This window comes from Tenrec ecaudatus, chromosome 1 (genome assembly GCF_050624435.1).
Source record: "Tenrec ecaudatus isolate mTenEca1 chromosome 1, mTenEca1.hap1, whole genome shotgun sequence".
NCBI lineage: Eukaryota > Metazoa > Chordata > Mammalia > Afrosoricida > Tenrecidae > Tenrec > Tenrec ecaudatus.
In genome coordinates this window covers 12374993-12396438 of record NC_134530.1, presented here as the reverse complement: position 1 = coordinate 12396438, position 21446 = coordinate 12374993, and the positions used below count along the sequence as shown (strand labels likewise).

General features: G+C 53.0%; 1 protein-coding gene across 3 annotated transcripts in view; it reads left to right on the top strand.

Annotated features, from left to right (window-relative positions):
- Positions 1–2860: 2860 nt before the first annotated feature.
- DNMT1 (DNA methyltransferase 1) overlaps positions 2861–21446 on the top strand; it is a 38922-nt gene continuing 20336 nt past the window's right edge. For 2 of the 3 annotated variants that reach the window (XM_075546701.1, XM_075546691.1), the window contains exons 1-10: positions 10568–10593; positions 10991–11027; positions 11432–11539; positions 11760–11976; positions 12883–12949; positions 13952–14024; positions 18633–18667; positions 19017–19065; positions 20584–20621; positions 21204–21270. In XM_075546701.1, coding sequence (XP_075402816.1) covers positions 10583–10593; positions 10991–11027; positions 11432–11539; positions 11760–11976; positions 12883–12949; positions 13952–14024; positions 18633–18667; positions 19017–19065; positions 20584–20621; positions 21204–21270 — 702 coding nt within the window. In that variant the 5' untranslated portion in view covers positions 10568–10582. Of the gene's footprint in view, positions 3081–10567; positions 10594–10990; positions 11028–11431; positions 11540–11759; positions 11977–12882; positions 12950–13951; positions 14025–18632; positions 18668–19016; positions 19066–20583; positions 20622–21203; positions 21271–21446 lie in introns of those variants that run through there. The other variant, XM_075546708.1, reaches the window with a different exon arrangement.

The window sequence follows — 21446 nt, the reverse complement described above, 5'->3', positions numbered from 1 at the left end:
CTCAAGGGACGAGCCCATTTCTAGATGGAGGGGGGGGGCAAGGGGGGTGGCTGTGATGGTCCAACTCCTCCCTCTGGAGGATCCCGGAAGCTGACCCTTCCCCCACTGCCTTGTCTGCCAGTTCTAGTGGTCAGGAGGGTGGAGCAAAGCATATGGCCCAGAGACTGGTGGGGGGGGGGGAAACCTAGGACAAAACTGCATGTGCAACCGGATCCGTGCGCCTGTTGGGGGCAGAGAGCAGCTTTGTTACCTACGAACACAGGGCGTCTTCACTGCGCCAGCCGGGCACTACCTATGTAAATCCAGCCAGGATCTGCAGTCCTTGAGCGGCCAGTGAGGTCCCTGCCCCTTGAAGTTCCTAGTCTGGGCAGGGGTGGGCGCATTAAGGGCCTCCGGCCAAATCCAACTAGCCCCTTGTTTTCGTAAATAAATTGTCATTGGCCTGCCTAGTTGCTGTAGGGAGGAGAGTGCATGCTAATAAAACCTTTCGACCTCAGTAGTTCTGGCACAAACCATGTGGCGCACAACACCCAGAAGTTTACTAGCTGGTTCTTTACGGGAATACACTTGCCACCCCCCACCTCCAGCACCGCTGGGACAGGCAGCCAATGAGAGAATCTGATGGTGGTAAATGCTACGAAGAAAATGGCGAAAACGGCACAACCGGCTGTAGTGATGGAGCCAAGGGGCTGCTTTCTAGCTGCTCAGGGAACGTCCCAGGAGAGTGGTCTGGGCAGGGGAGTGGCAAGGAGCCCTGCTGGTGTAGTGGTCATTCATTGGGCCTCTATTCTCGTGGTCAGCAGTTGCAAACTCACCAGCCGCTCCGCAGAGAAAGACGGCTTTGCTTTCTACTCCTGTAAACAGTTAGTCTTGGAAATTGGGGAGGGGGGGCGGGGGGAGTGTCGCTATGAGTCAGCACGGCCTCCATGGGAGCAAGTTTTGGTTTTTCTGAGAGGTAAGAAAGAGCTTGGAAGAATAAAAGTAGGAGCTTGGGGAGGGAAGCGGAAGCGGAAGCAGGAGCTGGGAGCTGGGAGCCCACACGCAGGCAGCATCCTTGTCCTGGGGGGTAAAATGCTGATTTCCTTTCCAGGGAAAGGGGAAGACAGAATGACCTGTTACGATCGATTTCGTAGAACCAAACAAAATCGTAACAGGTCACCCAGGGCTTGCTGGGAGGAGGTTATTAGCACGGTCCCCCGAATCACCTGGCCCTCTGGGCTGGCAGCAGAGAGGGCAGATGGGAGACTTTGGGCTGGGTTTTTGAAGAACGTTCATAGGAGTTGTTCATGTTTTCCATGAAGCAGAGGGCATCTGGTTGTTGGGGCTGACCAACCTGGGAGCAGACCAGCCCAGATTTGCCATCAGCCTGTCCTTGGAGAAACCTGGTTTTTAATTTTTAAGTATCCCTGAGCTCTTTACTTGCTGTAAAATGAGCCCTTCCTTCCTGGAAAGGTTGGCCGAGGTAATCAAAGAAGTGTGGTGAGCGGAAGTGCCTAATCGTCATGTCTGCTCCTCCTCGAGGAGGCCCCAGTGGGGTAGGGTTACGTGCTGGCCTTCGAGCGGCAAGGCCAGGAGTTTGAAGCCACCAGCCGCTCCTCAGAGAAAGACTTGGCTTTCGACTACTCCCTGACAGAGCTAGTTTCAAAAACCGACTTGGGTAGTTCCACCCTATCCTTACAGGGTCTCTGAGTTGGAACTTGATGGCAGTGAGTTCTCCCCGGAGTAGAGCCTCCTCAACAGCCCTTACATCCATCTCCCTGGCCTGGGGAGGGCCTTTTCCGGAGGTGGGATTGGTCCTAAGGTGGGATTGGGTCCCGTATGCTGAGTGCCAGGCCAGCAGGTCTCTGGGTTGTGTGCTTCTCCTGGGTGAGACTTTTCTACCTGCTCTCCTCCAAGGGTTCATGCTCCCTGCCGTTATTATCTTGGTTACAGGACCAGGCTCCTTTCTGCCACATCATAGGCCATGGGAAATTGAGGAGCCCGGCGGCATAGGGGTTACGAGAGTTGGTCCAATAGCTACGAGGTCAGCAGTTCAGAACCACCAGCATCCTTTCAGGAGAAAGACTCTTAGAAACAAGACTCAGAAACCCAAGGCCGGGCAGGTCTACCCTACCTGATAGGCTCACTGAGTCATCATTGACTCCATGGCAATGAGTTTTTTTGTTTTGTTTGGCAATTGAGTTTTTCAAAGTGGTCAATGACCGCTCCAAAGAGGCCTTCTACAGGACTGCCCCTCAGTGTATTATTGAGAAAAAGCTAGAGTGCTAATATTGTCCGCCCGCCTGGGTCCTGCTATGCATGGCTAACCCATAGCAACTAGAGGCCCGGTAGGCTACTTCTGACCAGGTAAATTCTTGCCAGTCCCTGGTGTGTGTGTGTAAATGCATTTACTTTTTCACTATATATATAAAATAATACACCATTGTGAACTGTCCTGGTACTTAAACACCGGCCGTGGGTAGCGGTCTGGGCAACTAAGCACCGCCTAAGTCCCCGGTGCTGGCTGCACATCTTGTGCATCCTCGAGATTTCTGCAGTCGGTGCGATGAGCCCTTTGCATAAGGACACGGACGCTGGCTCAAGGTCGGTGGAATCGTGGGCGGAGGTGGGGCTGGAACCGAGGACGTTGGACGCAGAACCCCTGCGCTCCTAACCTCCCCAGCGGCCGGTCGCCGCTTCTCCCTTCAACCAGCGCAAAAGAATGAATGAATATCCCCGGGACGGCGCCCCTCCCTGGCCAACGGCGGGGCTGGGGCGAGCCCATTGCTCCGCGCGGGGGTGTGCACGGGCCTCGCGCATGCGCGGCCCCTGCGCCCGGCCCGCTCCACGGTCCGCACGCCCGTGTGACAGCCTCGCTCCGCTTGGTACATCCCGCCTCCCCCCCGCGTCAGGGCTTGGGTGGTACGTGCCGCCTCAGCTCGCCGTCCCTCCCCGTCGGTTTCCGCGCGAAAAGCCGGGGCCGCCCGCGCTGCTGTCGCCGTCTCAACTGCTTTCTCCAAGATGCCCGCCCGCACTGCCCCGGCCCGGGTGCCCGCGCTGGCCTCCCCGGCCATCTCCCTGCCGGACGATGTCCGAAGGCGGTAGGTGCCCAGGGAGACTCGCACTCGGGGTCGGGTGGCAGATCAGGGGGTGGGGGGTGCGCGCTTCCCTTCGGGGCAACCCGGGTCCGCCGCTGACAGGCGGGCGCGCATGCGCAGGGTGGCCCGGTGGCGGTTGGCGCGGGCAGGGCGGCACTTCCGGTCGCGCGCCCCTGGCCATTTGGCGCCAAAATGGGCCAAAGCCTCCGACAGTTTCCTGGTGACCGGAAAGTCGGGTTCTCCTCAGACAGGAAAGTAGAGCAAGCTTGGGGCTCCAGTCCGAGCCCCCCGTCCCGGGCAGCCTCGGCCAGGGCTCCTGATGCCAACCTGGTCCGGCAGGAAGTGGGCAGCCCGCAGTCCCCGGACACCCCTGAGCCCCAAGCAGTCCGGCCTCCACTTCCGGTGCCCGGCCCTCCGGTGGGGAGTCGGGCCGGCCTGGCCCTTTCGGGGTCCCCTGGGTCCCCGCGACCTCCACACGTTGTGTATCCCCATGGCGGCCTCCCGAGACAGACGTCGCTTCTTGGGGCGAGTGCGCGGCCGGTTCGGGGGGCTCGAGCCGCGTCGTCTCTGGGGTGGGGGGGGCTCCCGCCATCGCCCCGGACGGCCCCGCCGGGGGAGATCTTCTCTGGAAGGAACGCTGGCCGTGAAGACTGCGTGCGGGCTGCCCACTTCTCCAAAGTGGGCAGCTTTGACTGGGTCTGCGAGGCCTAGGTGTCGAGGACGCCCTCCTCCTGAGAGCTGGGGGGTGAGGGCCCCCCCCCCAGCCCTTCTCGCCTGAGGCGGAACCTCCGCAGGCATTTGGGCGGGAAGGTGGTTTGACTCGGGCGTGCGGCTTCGGCAAGGGCATCAACTTCACTTCAGAACACTTGTTCCCGATCCCAAGGCCCGGAAGTGGGAACCCCGATTTCTCGTGGTCCCTGCCCCGTTCTGACTGGTCACCCCTTCTGGTTGTGCCAGGTCAGCTCTGGAGAGGAGGTCTCTGCACCCAGAGTCTTGGGTTCAAACCAATCGTTCTCGGCCTTTTGGCTCAGATCACATGGCAGGTTGGAGCCACTTACCCAGTGCGATGCCCCGTGGGAGGAAGCCATAAGCCCCTGGCCCCTTCAGGACCTCGTGTGATTTACAATGGAAGGGGAATTCTGAAAGCACCTTGCTACCTGACGGTAGGCCCCATCAAAAGTTTTGAGCCTAGTAGGGCAGTGGTTAAAGGTGTTCAGCTTGGAACACAGTCAGTGGTTGGGGTTCACCAGCCCCCGCTAGGGAGAAAACTGTGCCAGTCTGTTTCTGGAAAAAATGATGCCCGTACCCCACCCCTCCTGTTGCCAAGTCAAAGTCGTAGCTTGTAGTGACCCTATGGGACAGAGCGTTTCTGAGACTAATCTAGCGGTTCTCAGCCTTCCTACTGCTTCCACCCTTTCATACAGTTGCTCATGTGGTGAACCCCCCACCAACCATAACCTTATTTTAGTTGCTACTTCATCACTCATTTTGCTGCTGTGATGAATCAGGCGACCCCTGTGTATGGGTCGAGACCCACAGGTTGAGAACCACTGTAGTGTAATCTATTGGTTCCTCTCTCCTGCTGAGCAGCTGGTGGATTTGAACTAGGGCAGTTGCGTTTAACTCACCGCACCTTGGAAACCCGCTGGGGCACTTCCTTGTTGTATAGGGTCTTTGAAGGTGAGAACTTGACCTGCACAGATTTCTTATGGCCCCGGGCAAGGGCAAGGGCAAGGTTAACTGTTGACACCTGGGGACTGGGATGGCTACCTGGTTGGCTGAATTGACACTGGATCAAAAGAGTGCACCTGCCAATGAAGGCTCTAACGTTTAGCATTGTTATTGGCTGATGAAGAGAGTAGGTTTTCAAGTCTGCTATTCACTTACTAATTAACTAAGCAGCTTTGCTGTCTCTCAGTTAATCCTCTACCTGTAGCAGTGGGGGCTGGGAGTCCTGCCCACGCCTGCTTCTTGCCAAGGGCTATCTCTTTGAGGATGGGTTGTGTGGGAACGGCCCAGGCCCAAGTGCCCGATGGCCCAAGTAAATGTTTGTGTGACTGATTGGCAATATCTTTGTAGGTGAGCCTGGTTGCACACTAGTTGAGAACTCGGCTGCTCGCTGGCAGAAAGGCCTGTGGTTTGAGCCCACCGGCACTTGGGGGGAGGGGGGGAAGATAGGCAGTCTGCATCCCCTGATGATGAACTGCCCTGGGAACTCTGGGCCAGCCCAACTCTGTCCTACAGGACAAAATGCCAGGAAGTCACCTCATCGGTAGGGCCGCTGGGAGTCAGGATTCCACGGTGTGTGCGTGCGTGTAGCTCTTACAATTCAGCACATGGGTTTCTCAGGTATTAACTCCTTACAGGAGTAGAATGTCCATCTTTCTCCTGTGGAGCACCTGGTGGTGTGAACAGCTGGCCTTGCTGTTAGCAGCCCCAGGCCTAATCCACTTCGCTTAACCACTAAGCCGCCAGGAGCGCCTTCCTTGTAGACCAGGTGGTGGTAGTTGAAATAGTTTGTTTACAGGACCCTCAAGAACTCTTTCACATCTAGGAATAATGCACTGTACAAAACATACGCAAACAAACATGGCATTCACGCTTAGGTTGGTAAACAGGTCTAGCTTCGTGATTTACAGACAAGCGAGCCAGAAACCACTCCCAACGATCTTCTGTAGGGTTTCCGAGCTGCTTGTGGTTTTGAACTGCAGCCCAACGAGGAGTACAGATGACCCCCAGGGCTCTCCCTACAATAGAAGAGGTACGTTCACGCCTGCTAAGTTGTGTCCAGATGGCAGCTTTCTTTTGAAACTCCGATTTCTCTCTAATCGACGTGGGATACTTGAATTTTTAATGTTTGCATTTGTCTTTTCAAGCTTCATTTTGAAGTAGAATCTATCTCCTGCCTGTCTTCTGGGGCCAGCCACATTTTCCCACTTGTTTTTCTTCCTCGGTCCCAGCCGTCATCTGTCCAGAAATAGCCATTGCTCCTTACCCTGAGTCAGGTCTGTTTTCTAGTGTGGAAACCAATAAGCTCCGAAAACACAAATTGGATCTGGTGGTTTTCCTGCCCAGCCTGCGTTCAGGGAGCATTGGGAGGCCGGGCGCCACCACCTTCCCTCTCCCGTGGTGACTGTCTTTCAGACCACTGCTCAAAGTCTCTCCCCGCCACCCCCACCCTTCCCTGCACCCCCCCAAATAGAGGGCGTTGAGTTCCGTCAGCTGCTTTTGCAACCCTGGAGCTGATGCTCATTTGTGGGGCTTGGCCTTCACTGGGCCCCCCCCTCTGCCCTCTTCACGAAGCCTTGCTTTCCATGCTGGTGCTGACCACCTCCTCAGCACTGCCCACCAGACCTCTGCAGAGGTCAGTTAACAGGCCTGCTATTGATTCTGTTAGGAAATTGGTTCCCAACTCCTTCCTTAACCCAGGTTCCCCAGTCCCCCGCCCCAACTGCTCTCTTGCAAAAGGAAACCCTCTGCTGTGGAATTCATGCTGACTCCCAGCTTCCCTGCAGGGGCTGGAAAGGTAGCTACTTGGGGCCCACCCCCTGGACCACTTAACCAGCTGTTCCCTGGAAGTTACCTCACCCGTGGGTGCCTTGAGGTCTCCATCTGTTTAAAACAAACAAAGGGGGGGTGGCTCTTAGGACTTGCTGTGTTGGTGGGGTACAGGCGGTACGGTGTGGCCTAGGGTGTGCTCGTGATCAGCTGAATGGCTCGTTCCCATCAGGGAGCAAATCTGAGTCGTGGATAGGAATGTGGCCCCTGTGTTGTGTAAGAAGACCCTTGGTGGTGTACTAAGTTATGCGTTGTGCTGCTGATTCAGGACCAAAACCACTAGCCCCTCTTCCGAAGACAAATGAGGCTTTTTGCTCCCGTAAAGAGTTAGCCTCCGAGATGCACAGGGTCCTTCAGGGTTGCTAGGAGTCAGAATCGACGCAAGGGTGGTGAGTTGGTGTTTTTGTTTTGAGTGTTCAGTATGGAATTTAAAGGTCCACTTATCCCAATCTTTTTGCTAGCCGACCTTAATTTTTCTTTAACAAATAGAAATGTGTCTTTATAATGGAGGCTCGCTTGCTCACTGCCCCCGAGTCAGTGCCAACGCACAGGGACTCTAGGACAAGGGAGAACAGCCCTTGTGGGTTTCTGAGATGGTAACTTTACGGAACAGAAAGGCCCATCTTTCTCGCTCCTAGAGACTGGTGGTTTCAAACGACTGACCTTAAGTATGGCAGCACAATGCGGAACCACTGTGCCACCTGGACTCCTCAGTTTGGGCTAGAAAGTCTGAATTCAGAGGGGCACCCTGGGGAAGGTTTGATCTCCTTTCAGGTTCTGTAGGCCTGGCATTCCTTGAAGTTCACCTCGGGGCCAGACCTTCCTCAGATCCCCCCAGGCAAGGAGTGTCCAGAAAAGGATTGAGAGGGGGCTTGCTTTCTTGGCATCGCAAATCTTTGTATCTTTTGTTAAAGTTTTTCATTGGCTACTGAATTTCCCCCTCTTTTTCATTCTAGACCCTCATCTCTTGTAGGCCTAGCACATTTTAGTCTCCATGATCCATTCCCTGAGGCCCAGTCTGGATTTCTCGCTGCTGACTGGTCATCTAGATAGTTACTGGAAGATTTCTACTGAGACCCTTGTCCTGCCTGGTCTCCCATCTTGGTAACAAATGACTGTGGCTTAAAGAAAACATCAACTCTCTTGTATGAGGGAGCATCAAAAAGTTCTTGGGAAATTGGAATTAAAAGATGGTAGAAAGTTTCCATCCACCCTTTGAAGCATCCTGGTAACTGTGAGTCAGAAGGCCCTGGGCCTGAGCTCACTGGGTCCAGATCAGGTGTCTGTTGGCAGGCTGCAGTCCTTCCGGAGCCTCTGGGAGTGTTTGTTTCCTACCGCTCGGGGCTAAAGGCAGAATTTGAGTCTTTGTTGACCACAGGACAGAGGTCCAGGTTTCTGGAGGCTGAGGGCCAGTATTCCCAGTTCTTAAAGGCCACCAATCCCTGGGATTGTGGTCTCTTGCCATCTTCAGATGTCAGTGGCGTCTCAAGCTGTGGAAGGTTGTGTCAGTTCTCGGGGATCAGGTTGGATGCAAGGATGGGATCCTCTCCTGTTGCGATCCATTGCTTGGGAGTCACGGCTGCAAAGCCCCTCTGATCCCCTCTGATCGGGTCAGATTCCACTCCCAGGTTTCTGTGATTGGGACATGGACGTCTTTAGGGGTGCTGATGGTCTGCAGATCAGTTACTGCCTCCACATCTCCCCTTCACCCACCTAGTCTGCACAGCCTGCTGCCTCAGGGCAGCAATCAGTTTAGAGAATGCTAGTCCTTTAATAGCCTCAAACCTTTTCCTGAAAGCTCCCAGACTTCCCTGTGACTCCTTGCATGGGTGGTCCTATGTGGTTAGCTGACATGCTTGACTTTCCTCAGGCTGCCCCTCAGGCCTCCAGTGGTAGGGCCGAGGCGGGACTTGTTTCCTGGCTGTTGTCTGAATGTCTCCCTGGCAATGGGGTGCTCCACTGTGCAGAGCCCTCAGTTTTGAAGGATACTTGTCTTCACAGGCATTTAGCTTATCTCCCTTATAAGGCAATTCCAGCTGAAGGGGACTGGGTGACTCAGGGCTGTCCCTGACTGGGTATCTCAGGTGGTGGCTTATCTCTTAAGTGGTTGCCAGTTGACCTCTGCTGGGCCCTATTGTCTCTCAGTTCTGAAGATAAAGCCATTGTGTGGGGGCAGTGTCCTTCTCATAGCCTTGCTAGGGAAGGGAACTCCAGGCTCAGGTCCAGGTGGGTGTGGGGAGGAGCAGCCGGCATGTCCCCTCCCATTCCCCCCACCTCTGAGCCAGCCAGGGTAAGCCCAGGCAGGCTTCACTGGGTAAGGCATGCAGGCAGATGTTTTGAATAGTTTTGTGTCTCCTTTTGGCCTGCCCCAGTTCGTAGGAAGGGCTGCGGGAACTTAGCGGTAGTCTTCCCTGTAGGAGCAAGCAGCCTTCTAGAATGCTGGGCCGTGTAAGCTACGCCTGAAGTGCCTTCAGACCCTGGGGAACTGTTGGACTGGTCATGGGAGGGGCTGGGTCCAGCCACAGTTTTGGGAGCAGAAAGCCAGACATCTGATGCAGCTTCTCTGGCATTCAGTGCCAAGTTCTAGGACTGCCCTTGGTGGCCAGCAGAGGAGTTCTGTTTGCTCCTGGACCTTTGTTCAGAATGTGCTGGAGCCTGTGTTCTAGGGTTGCCATTGTGTCTGCTCAGTGTCTTTGAAAGGGCAGCAAGTGGGGAGGACCCTGCCTGGTGGCAGGTTACACCCAAGCCCCAGGTTGTTGCTTGGGTGCCCTGTCATCAGCACCCACAGATGTGCAGGGTGACCAGAGTGGACACGGGGAGCCGCCCAGCAAAGCCTTGTGCTCCTTACCCTCCTCCTTCTGCAAAGTCCAGCCGGTGGGGGTGGGGTGGGGCGGGGCGGGGGCAGGCTGTTTCTACCCATTGGGCTCATGGTCACAGCACCTACCCGTGCTATTGCTACACATGGAAGGGGAGACAGCTGGAGGAAGCCCAGTCTCCTACCCAGGGTGTGCCCCCTCCTGAGGGACGCTCACCCAGCTGGTTAGACCTGTTCTCACCCCATTCAGCTGCCCAGCACCCAGACAAGCGGGGAACAGCCTCATCCTGGTGTCTTTTCTTCTTTGTCCCCGTCCTCCCCTCCTTCCCCAGTGATGGGACCTGAACCTCCAATGAGCAAACACTTTTTCCAGCCAAACTCATGCCAGTTCTGCCCTTAGGAACAATTAGATACACGTCTCTCTAGGGGCGCCCTCTAGTTCGATGCCAGCCAATTTTTCTGCCTCTCCTGCCTGTGGATAGCCCCTGCTCCCCCACACCTCCCTTCATATATTTTTTGAAGAGTGCATCCATGGCCAGCTCCACTCAGCCTCCAAGTGCAGGCTGTTTCTCGAGATGCAAGTCTGAGTCCAGCTGTGGGTCATTCCACAGACAGGAGAATCCCCACTGTGTGACCTGCTCCCCTTTTCTGGTACATCATATGGGGGGGGGTGGAGGGAGCGCTTCAAAATCGTTAGTGGGAAAATTCCTTTCTCTTGTAATTCCACTTTTTCCACAAACTGCTGTCTTCTTCCTCACGTCTCACCATGATCAGAAAGCCACGTCCAGAGAAGGGTTTTCAGCTCACAGATGACTTCTCCGTGTGTAGGATGTTCCAGAAACGATGGACCTTTGAGCCGCCTTTTTCCTTCCCTCTCAAGTTTAAGTGTTAAAAGCCTGGTGACATTTTGCAACCAGCGGCTAACCTTAAAAGTTGACACTTTGGAGGGGAAAAAATCGCCAGTTTGAACCCACCAGCAATTCCTGATCTGCTGCCATACAGATGGCTGTTAGCTGCAAGGTCAGCAGTTCAAAGCTGCTCCCTCCATAGGAGAAAGATGAGGTTTTCTGTCTGGTTGGATTTACCATCTTGGAACTCCACACCCTCCCCAGAAACAGTTCAGCTCGGAGCCATGGTGTCATGGTGAGTGAGAATGAACTTGACGACAGTCAAGTTTTGAGTTGGCTGGGTTCTCTAGGGAGCAGTTCTCTATAATCCAAGGGGTGCCACGAGTAGGGGGCAAATGTCGACAACGTATGAGTGAAATTTATTTCCAAAAAAATTCCAGTTCTCATCGTGGTGAAAATACACAACTAAGCAGAAAGCAACGCATCACTTTTGCTGTGATTAATTCAGGGACATTGTTTACACTAAGTGAACAGCCACTCCCCGAAGCTTTACCAATGTAGTGCCCGCCACCGTTCACAGAAACACCGCCCCTCAGCAGAGACGGCGCCTACCTCCCCTTCCCGTATTAACGCGCAGCTTGTGTTTGGTGTTTTGAAAACGTCGTGTAATGAGTTTTTTCTTTCTTTCCCAGGCTCAAAGATTTGGAAAGAGATAGCTTGACAGAAAAGGTAATTGTCCCCATTAGAAATACCTGCTCCCCTTCCCGTGACGTTTCAAGGGCAGCTTGGCCGAGTTAGTTTTCAGTAACTCACTGCAGACTTGGCCAAGCTCCATGCTGGACCTTCAGGTCTGCATTGTCCCCTGCCCAAGTAAAGCTCCTTTCAGAAGCACCCTTTATATAGACCCCCCCTCTCGCCCACCCACCTCCTGACCTTCCCATTTTCACCATTTTGGGGGAGGGGTTTTGATCTCATTGGAAGCATCTCCAGTGTATTTTTTTTTTAACAATTTCCACTTGGAGCTGGGCTGGCCTTGCCTGCGTTTAGTCTTGATGTGACCCCTGAGGTAACTCACTATGTGTTTAGTCTGTGCGGACATTTGGGACGGCTAAGCGTCTACCCTTTCCCCTTAGGAATGTGTGAAGGAGAAATTGAATCTCTTGTATGAATTTCTACAAACGGAAATCAAGAATCAGTTATGTGACTTGGAAACAAAGTTGCATAAGGAAGAATTATCGGAGGTGAGTCATGTGACCTTGCCCTGGCTTCTAGAAGTAAGGAGTGGGGGGGTCGGGGGTGTCTACTTCCATGTCACTTGGCTCCAGCTTGGAGAGGCGGGGTGAGGGCCAGCTCCCCTGGTGGCCTGAGGATTGTAAAGGAAGTGCATGTGTGTGTGTCCTTATTCTCTTGTTGCCACGTGTTTGCATTCACTACTACTTAAATTATCCTTTCCTGCTGTAGGAGGGCTACCTGGCTAAAGTCAAATCCCTTTTAAATAAAGATTTATCCTTGGAGAACGGAGCTCACGCTCGGGAAGTGCGTGGTTGTCTAGAGAACGGGAGCCAGGCTAGTGGTGCCGGTCGCAGAGCAGGGATGGCGGAGGCAAACAAATCCCCCAAGTCTGCTTCCAAGTCTCGCCTGTCGAGAAGAAGAATCAAGTCGGATGGAGAGACAAAAAGTAAGACCACGGCATGTGCTGCAAAACCTGACCCAGACGCTTCCTTGACCCGGGCCGCATTTCCGGGTGGGGTGGGGGGAGGGCAGGGTTTGCCCACCCCTCTTGGATGTGTGCCTCTTCAGAGTTAAGTCTTGAACCAGGAAGAGAGCCAGGAGCTCTCCAAAGATGCCTAATGGTCCGAGAGACAGTTCATTTGATGGAGCAGCTAAAACCAAACTCGCTGCCCTCCAGTCAATTCTGACTCCTGGGACTATAGGGCGGGGTAGGTACTTGCCCCTGTGGGTTTCCGAGACTAGCTCTTGATGGGAGCCGAAAGCCTCCTTTTCCTCCCGTTTGATGGCAAGGGCTATTTAAATAAAATGCTGGTTTTTGGTGAAGATATTTGCTCTCTTCTCAGACTTCTGAGTTTCTAGGCAAAGCGACTCTTCTGGCATCTTAAAAGACATGAGCATGGGGTTTTGAACTCAAGTCTAATTCTCGGCCACTTTCTCTTCTGATCTAACCCAGACTCACTGCCATCCAGTAGATGCCAACTCACAGCAACACTGTAGGACAGGGTAGAACTGCCCCCATGAGTTTCCAAGACTAACTCTTCAGGGAGTAGAAAGCATCCCCTCTCCACCCGCTCCTGCCCCAAGCCTCCCAAGGAGCTGCTGTTGGGTTTGGACCAGTTCACCGCCATCCAAGGTGTTCCTTTTCCTTGTCTCCCCTCGGGAGCCCCGAGCAACAAGCTTGGAGAAGTGGCAGGTGCTCCTTGCTGACGGGAGCACGAGCAGGTGTACTGAGCAGAACAGAAACTCGAGGTCGCTCTGCTCTGGTGGCTGCCCCGTGCGATGGCGTGGCGGGGAAAACTTCCCGTTGTGGTGGCCTTGTCTGGCTCTCATCGCGTTGTTTTGCTTCACACAGGTCCTAGTCCCAGGGTTACAAGGCAGAAGACCAAACAGACCACCATCGAATTTCACTTTGGAAAGGGGTCAGTATTGCTAAGGGACCCCTCTCTCGGGTAAACCTGGGATGGAATTTGTCGGGTGTCCCTCAGCAGTTCCGGGGCTGCTGATTGCCATAGGTTTGTCTCGTGTCATTTTCTTCTCTTGCCTCTGTAGGAATAGCATTCCTGCAGATTCCATTTTGCTTTTACCCTTATTAACAGGAAATTCAAATGTGTGGGAAGTAGTTAAGGCAAGCAGGGTGAGCTCCCACCTACCCATCACCCCAGGGGTCAGCCACTCCTGGCCTTCAGTGTAGGTCTACCCCGGTCTCTGCTGTTCCCCAATTGGAGGGCCTTGAAAGGAATCACACAGACTCACTATCCCTAACTGTTCAGCGTGTTTTCCAAGATGAGGTCTCTTGCAGTAGAAGAGGACAATAATGCTGTTCTCGTGCCCCTCAGTGTCACCTTATGAAATGGCATCGGTGGTCCCACTTCCCCCTTTGTGACAAGCTGCACCTGCAGGCCCATTGGGCTAGGTGGATGAGTTTCTGAAGTCTGACATGGATGCCTCTGCCCTGCTTTCTTAACACTCCTGAGTAGATTGTCCCTGTGCGTGTCTACAGTAGGCGGTTCCCTTTTTGGGTTTAGTGTGGCCCTGGGGCTCAGTACCCTGTAGGCTGGCACTTGGGTCTTCCAGCTGGCCCTCTTCCAGCTGTTGGGTTTCTTGGAGACTGACCTCTTGCTAGGTAGAGGTGTGACCTTCCGTTAGAAGTATAGGAAGTCTCCCCTCTGGGAGGCCCACAGCTACTGTCCAATACCTAGAGCCCAGACTTCTTGGGGCTGCGAAATGGCGGTCTTGTGAACCTGCCATTCCAAGAAACGTTGCAAGGGAAGCTTCTCTCAGCATTCTGGGAGGGAGGAGAGCACCTGTGCCCTCAAGGGGTCCGAAAAGGGGGTGCTCTTGGGAGGGAGGGGTGGGAGCCCTTGTTGTCTCGGAGCCTCTAGTGTCTTGCCAAGCTAATGGTCGGTTTCCCTATGTGACAGCCCTGCCAAACGGAAATCTGGTGAAGAATTGGAGCGAGGCAGCGTGGAGGATTCAGAAGAAGAAAAAGAGCTGGTAGGCAGACTGTCTTGTTCCTGGTCTATTTGTGGGTGATCTTGACTCCCATAGAGTATTCTGCTCAAGGTCAGTTGAACAGCACCTCAGACGTGTGCAGAATGAGTAATAAGACACGGGCACTCGGCAGGCCTCATCTGCCCCCGACCACTCTGGCTGACCCAATTGGTGACCAGCATGCTAGTAGCTGTGTCACGTCCAGAGCATTTGTTTCTGGGGTAAGGTCACTCCTTTCCCCACACCTGGTCTCCCTGGCACGAGAGGTTTCTGCAGTGTGCTTGTTGCAGAGACTTGGGTTCAAAAGACACCCCCGCCATGGGACTCGGCACTTCCAGATGGTGCTGTCCCAAAGGACTTATGGGGGTGGGGTGTAAGATCCAAGTGGGGCCAGAGGGTCATCTTGTCGGCGATCCTTCCCACTGTGCTGCAGACTGAGCAGAGCAGATTAAGGGCATGTCTTAGAGGGGTGTTAAGTAACTGCCCTCTGCTGCCTGGTAAAGCCAGGGGCCATAGTTTGCTCTAAAGCAGACCTTGAGCCCACACTGTTGACATTTGGGGGCCACATAACTCTTGGTTGTAGGAGAATGTTCTGGACAGCACCTTCAGCCTCTACCTCTTAGATGCCAGTGGTCCTTCCTGTCTTGGCCTCCATCAATTGTGACAACCTAACCATCAGACATAGCCAGATCCCCTTGGGATAGACCCGCCCTGAGTGGGCCCTGCTGGGCTCAGGGCACTGTCTCAGTGTGACTCAGACTTGCCACCCGGCGGTAAGACATGGGTTTGGCACCGTTTGGGGAACTCAGGTCATAGAGGGCAAGGACCTGGCCAAGTCACAGGCCAAATCTCCTGGCTCCTAGGAGAAGACTTCCAGAGGAAACGAGCTCTTGGTGACAGCTTTAAAAAAAAAAAAGTTATTTTGTTGGAGGCTCGTATAGCTCTTGTCACAATCCATCCATCCATTGTGTCAAGCACATTTGTACATAGGTTGCCATCATTTTCAAAACATTTTCTTTCTACTTGAGCCCTTGGTATCAGCTCCTCATTTTTTCCCCTCCCTCTACCCTTCCTTCCTCATGAATCCTTGATAAGTTATGAAATTTTTTTCCCATGTCTTACACCAACTACTGTCTCCCATCACCAACTTTTCTGTTTGTCCCCCTAGGTGGTAGTGGTGGCTATATATTGTGATCGGTTCCCCCTGTGTCCCCCCATCTCTCCCCTGCCCTCCTGGTATTTCTACTCTCCTTGTTGATCCTGAGGGGTTTATCTGTCTTGGATTCCATTTCCAGCTCTTATCTGTACCTGTGTACATGCTTTGGTCTAGCCATATTTGTAAGGTAGGATTGGGGTCATGATAGTGGGAGTGGGGGGATCATTAAAGAACAAGAGGAAAGTTGTGTTTCTTCTGTGCTGTGCTGCACCCTGACTGACTTGTCTCTTCTTGTGACCCTTCTGTGAGGGGATGTCTGATTGGATAATGACGAGTTTTTTTTTAACAATTTATTGGGGCTCATACAATTCTTATCACAGTTCATACATATACATACATCAATTGTATAAAGCACATCCGCACATTCCCTGCCCCAATCATTCTCAAGGCATTTGCTCTCCACTTAAGCCCCTTGCATCAGGTCCTCTTTTTTTTCCCCTCCCTCCCCATTCCCCCCTCCCTCATGTGCCCTTGGTAATTTATACATCGTTATTTTGTCATATCTTGCCCTATCCGGAGTCTCCCTTCCCCCCTTCTCTGCTGTCCCTCTCCCAGGGAAGAGGTCACATGTGGATCCTTGTAATCAGTTCCCCCTTTCCAACCCACTCACCCTCCACTCTCCCAGCATCGTCCCTCACACCCTTGGTCCTGAAGGTATCATCCACCCTGGATTCCCTGTACCTCCAACCCTCATATGTACCCGTGTACAGCCTCTGTCCTATCCAGCCCTGCAAGGTAGAATTCGGATCATGGTAGTTGGGGGGAGGAAGCATCCAGGATCCGGGGGAAAGCTGTGTTCTTCATCGATACTACCTCACACCCTAATTAACCCATCTCCTCTCCTAAACCCCTCTTTGAGGGGATCTCCATTGGCTGACACTTGGGCCTTGGGTCTCCACTCTGCACTTCCCCCTTCATTTAATATGGTATATATATATATACATATACACATATACACATACATACACACACTTATATCTTTTTTTTTTTTTTTGCATGATGCCTTATACCTGGTCCCTTGGCACCTCGTGATCGCACTGGCCGGTGTGCTTCTTCCATGTGGGCTTATTTGCTTCTGAGCTAGATGGCCACTTGTTCACCTTCAAGCCTTTAAGACCCCAGACACTATCTCTTTTGATAGCCGGGCACCATCAGCTTTCTTCACCACATTTGCTTGTGCACTCATTTGTCTTCAGCGATCCTATCATGGAGGTGTGCAGTCAATGATATGATTTTTTGTTCTTTGATGCCTGGTAACTGATCCCTTTGGGACCACTCGATCACACAGGCTGGTGTGTTCTTCCATGTGGACTTTGTTGCTTCTGAGCTAGATGGCCGCTTGTTTATCTTCAAGCCTTTAAGACCCCAGTCACTATCTCTTTTGATAGCCGGGCACCATCAGCTTTCTTCACCACATTTACTTGTTCACCCACTTTGGCTCCAGCCGTTGTGTCGGGAGAGTGAGCATCATAGAGTTCCAATTTAATAAAAGAAGGTATTCATGCATTGAGGGAGTGTTTGAGTAGAGGCCCAAGGTCCTTCCGCCACCTTAATACTTAACCTATAAATATAGACACATAGATCTATTTCCCCATCCTCCTATATATATGTTTGCATGTACATGTCTTTGTCTAGACCTCCATGAATGCCCTTTGACTCCTAGCTCTTTCCTCCATCTCCCTTGACTTTCCTCCTGCCCTACTACCATGCTTCATCGCCACCTGGGCTAGAGTATACCTCTTCTCTAAGCAACCTTACCCTAGATAATGACGAGTTTTTGTTTTTGTACTTTTTTCTTTTATCTTTTTTTGTTTTTATTTATTTATTTATTTTTACAAGCCCTTGTGTCGAGGGCTGACTTTCAATAGATCGCAGCGAGGGAGCTGCTCTGCTACGTACGAAACCCCGGCCCAGAAGCAGGTCGTCTACGAATGGTTTAGGAAAATGACGAGTTTTTATGAACATAGTTCTTCTTCAGCTCTTGCCTTTTAAAAGTAATTTTTTTCTCTCTGAAAAGGAAGCAGTTGGCCAAATTTGGGAACCTCTGTCAGTCTGTGGGTCAGTGCCGTCCCATGTCCATACTAGAGAGCCTGGGCCCAGACGGTCACTCACACGAATATCTTCCACTGAAATGATTGAGTCACAGGTGGTAAACTTATGTGGGACTGAGCCCTGAAGTTCCAGCTCTCGCAGGCTCCTCTGTGAGGCCCTCGGATGGCGTCCTGCCATGACTTACCATTGATGGCAGTAAGCAGATTCCCTTGTTTGGGTCTGAGTTTCCTGAGCTGACTGTTTAGAACAGGTGTATGTGCACATGATAAAAATTTCAGGCAGTACAAGAACCTGGTCGGTACATGGCTCTCTCCTGCCCGACCTCTGGGTGTCTTTCCAGAGGTGAATATTTACCCGTTCAGTTGTTCCTCTGGTCGCATATACAAACACATACACGTGTGTGTCATGTGTATAGATGTGTGTACATCAACTTTTTCTCTAAATTATGTATTCTGAAATCTTACTCAAAGGAAGTTGCAAAACTTGTGTAGAGATCCTGTGTAACCTTCCCATGACGGTGTCTTACCTAACTGTAAAGCAGTGTCCACACCGGGGAACAGACACGGGCTCAGACTTCGTCTGGTTTTCCCCGGCTTCTGCAGGCCCCCTCCCCCCCTCACACACACAGCAGTTCCTGATCCAGATCCGTTTCATCACAATCTGGCACCTTTAAATGGAAGAATGAAATGCAGGTCTCTTGGGGGAACTTAGGGCATAGTGCAGGGTTTGTGCTTCGGGCCTGCTAACTGCAAGGCCAATAGTTTAAAACCAACTATTCCTTGGGAGAAAGTGGAGGCTGTCGGCAACTGGGAAGAGTGAAAGCCTCAGACCACCCACGGGCCGTTCTACCCTGTGGGACAGGGTTGCTATGAGTCTGTCGGCTCGAGGGCAATGAGTTTGAGCAAGAGGGAAACCATGTACTGGGATATGGATTTGGGAAGAAGAGCTGCTATTGTAGTTAGATCTTTATCGCTTCCTGTTTGAAGTCCCAAACGACGACTTTAGTAAAGAAGGGACCCTTGGTGGTGAGCTGGATTGGTAGTTCAAAACCCACCAGCCACTTGGGAGTAAGTTGAGGCTGACTGCTCCCAGAAAGATGACTGTCTTGGAAATTCTAGAGGATCCCTAAGAATTAGAATCGACTCAGCCTTGGGTTTTGCTGAAGTCTGTACACGAAGTGGAGAATCGTTAACTTTTGCACTGCCTCTCTAGAGGGTAAGCAGATGCCTGTGGGACTGAGGTCGTTCTGTCCCGTGTATTGGGGGATGCTGATGCTTTTGGTCTTGAACCCTCCTCTAAAACACATTTCCTTTCCATGCCCCTACCCCCCTCCCTCCACACAGGATGAAAAGAGACGGAGACTTGCCTCCAAAGACCTGTAAGAACCGTTGATGTTCTCTTAGCCTGTGCGGCTCGGTGGTGTGCAGCCGAGAATACCATTGATTGCTCTGGAAAGCTTCACACAGAAGCACTTTGTGCGGTGTTGCTCTGGCAACCATGCATGTGTCAAGGAGGCCGAATCTGGGGTCAGATGACCTTTGGACACAGGTGTCCAATTCTCAACAACAGGCAGTTCTTATCAGCCCCTGCTGCAAAGGCGGGGTGTGCCGCCTGGGGTCCCCGGATGGTGGTTGCTTCCTTCGTGTGGGTGGCTGGGAGGAAAACTACTCTTGGGGGAAGAGTGTGTGGAAGTCACACCTGAGACCTGTTTTTGTTTTGTCTGACAGAGTCGCTGGTCAACCAGAAAGCACAAAACCAGGAACCAGTGCCGAAAAAGTAAAGTCTGGTCACCGCCACGTCCATGTATTCTCCCTTAGGCCCATTTGGTCCTTCTTTTATTCTAGCTCAGGGCGGGGCTGAGTGCAGGGTGAAGTCATTCAGGATCAAAGCGGTCTAGAACCAGAAGGGGTGGTAAGGCTGTGGTGGTCGTGAACCCCCAGTGTTAGACCTGGGGCCCTGACTGTAGCCGGCTGATGCAATCTTTGTGAAGGAATGGATCTCCATGACATGAGGTCCTGAACCTCCACTGCAGCCTCCATGCACCTGGCCCCGCTCCGACCTCACAGCTGTTCCTCTGGTCCTCCTCTTCCATAAGACCCCAGAGCCTCTGAGCAGCTTTTGGGGGGTGGGACAGGAAATGGGGACTTCATAGACCGGAAACTTCACGGCTGGACAGCACTGCTGACGGAGGGCTAGCATTGTGAGGGAAGGGGCCGGAGCCACACCGGTTCCCGTTCTTGAGTTTGTTGACTGCTGAGACGTTGACGGGGTTTGTTGCAGACTGGGCTGGGGGCTGGCAGTCCTGGAGGAAGGCTGGGCGTCCACTGCTTACTGTGTCCAGAAAACGGAGTAATTCTTGAGCCATTCGGTGCAGTAGGTAGTTTTTACTTGGGCCCCGTTGCTGATATAAAAGAGCCGGCAGCACTTAGGGTCCATGCTCACCTCCTATTCCTCAGAACCAGGCGGTCCATACTCGCCTCCTATTCCTCAGAACCAGGCCGGTCTAGGGAGCCAATCTGATCACGATTTCTCCGAGGGAACTAGGGGCGAGAAGGAAACCCCTCTCCTGTGGGCACGCCCCCCAGTCCCTCCATGCCACGGGAAAGTCAGGGACTTGCTGCTGCTCATGTCAGAGCTTCACATGAGCTGGTGGAGCTTTGTCATAAGTTTCGGAGGTTCAGTTCAGGGGGAGCTAACTGGCTTTTTGAATCCAAGTTCAACGTGCTGGGTGTCCATGTTTGAGATGAACTAGTACTGTCTAAACTGACTTCATCCCTTGAGTATAGACGTCTGGTTTAGGTGGTCAGCGCTTAGTGATGACAGAGGGTGCAGGGATTGGGCATGAAATACTTGACTAGTTAGTAGCATAGGGTCTTGTTTATCTTAGACAGCGGTTCTCACCCTTCCTAAAGCCGTGACCCTTTCATACAGTTCCTCATGTGTGACCCCCCCAACCATAACATTATTTTAACTATAATTTTGCTACTGTTAGGAGTCGGGCGACCCATGGGAAAGGGTCATTTGACCCCCAAAGGGATCGAGATCCACAGGTTGAGAACCGCTGTTCTAAGTGGTCCCCTCACTCCTCTTAGTCCTCTAAGAAACAACCTTGAAGGTAGACGGTCTGTATGCCCACTCCCTAGATAGTAGGATAGGGGTGTGTGTGTGTGTGTACATTTCTCTCCCTCTGCACCGCCCCGATACGTCTATAAAACACATCAATAGATGGCTTCAGGGAAAGACGAGAGCCAGGTGGGAAACGGCTAGCTAACACGTCTTCTCTCGCCCCCGTAGGAAGAGAGGAGACTCCGACGGCGGACCAAAGAACTGTTGTAAGTACAGTTCCCATGCCTTTCTGCTTTCTGTGAAACCTGGTCATCACCGTATGGGTTCCGGTTGAGTGGGGAACTGAACCACAGTGCTGAGTGGAAGCCTAGGGCTGTCTGTCCGTGACTCCTCCGGCCTGGGCAGAGCTCGAGAGTTGAGAGTGGGCCACACGGAAGGACTTTGCCAGATGCTGAGGCTGGGCCCAAGTCCAGGGGTGGCCTGGCCACCCCGCTGCTAATGGGGGCCCCCTACAGGGGTGAGGGAAGAAGACATGGTCAGCAGTCAGTCTGTCATCAGTAAGACAGATGACAGGTCCGAGCAGCTCTCAGGAGCCCCCATTCAAGGTTGTCTGAGGGGGCTCACCTCTCACCCCTTTGTACTATAAGCAGGAGTCCCTTCAGGGGACCAGAACTTGGGGAAAGCCTGCTTGGGGCTTCGGCTTCCAAGCACGGCATTCCTCAGCAGCTCTTCTCGGAAGTGCTGATGGCACCGCTCGTGCATGAAGGGAGGAGGCTGTGAGAGGCCTGCTAGGAAGGGCAGCGGGGTCTGCTGAGCTGATGGCCTCGTTTGTTTGTGTTGTGTGACAGGATGAGCCCGGAGGACTCCAGCAGTGCAGCAGTGGCAGGGATGCGAACCCGAAGGGATGGAGACCGAGTAAAGACCTTTTCCTAACTCCTCCTCCTGCATGTGTCCTTCCTCCTCACTGGGCAGGGCTCAGGTTGAACCCAGCCCTTGACCAGTGAGGGTGACTGGGCGAGCTCTCTGGTCCACCTCCTGGCAGCTGGTGGGGGCCCATCTGCCCCCGATGTTGCAAGCATGTAGTTGTCTGT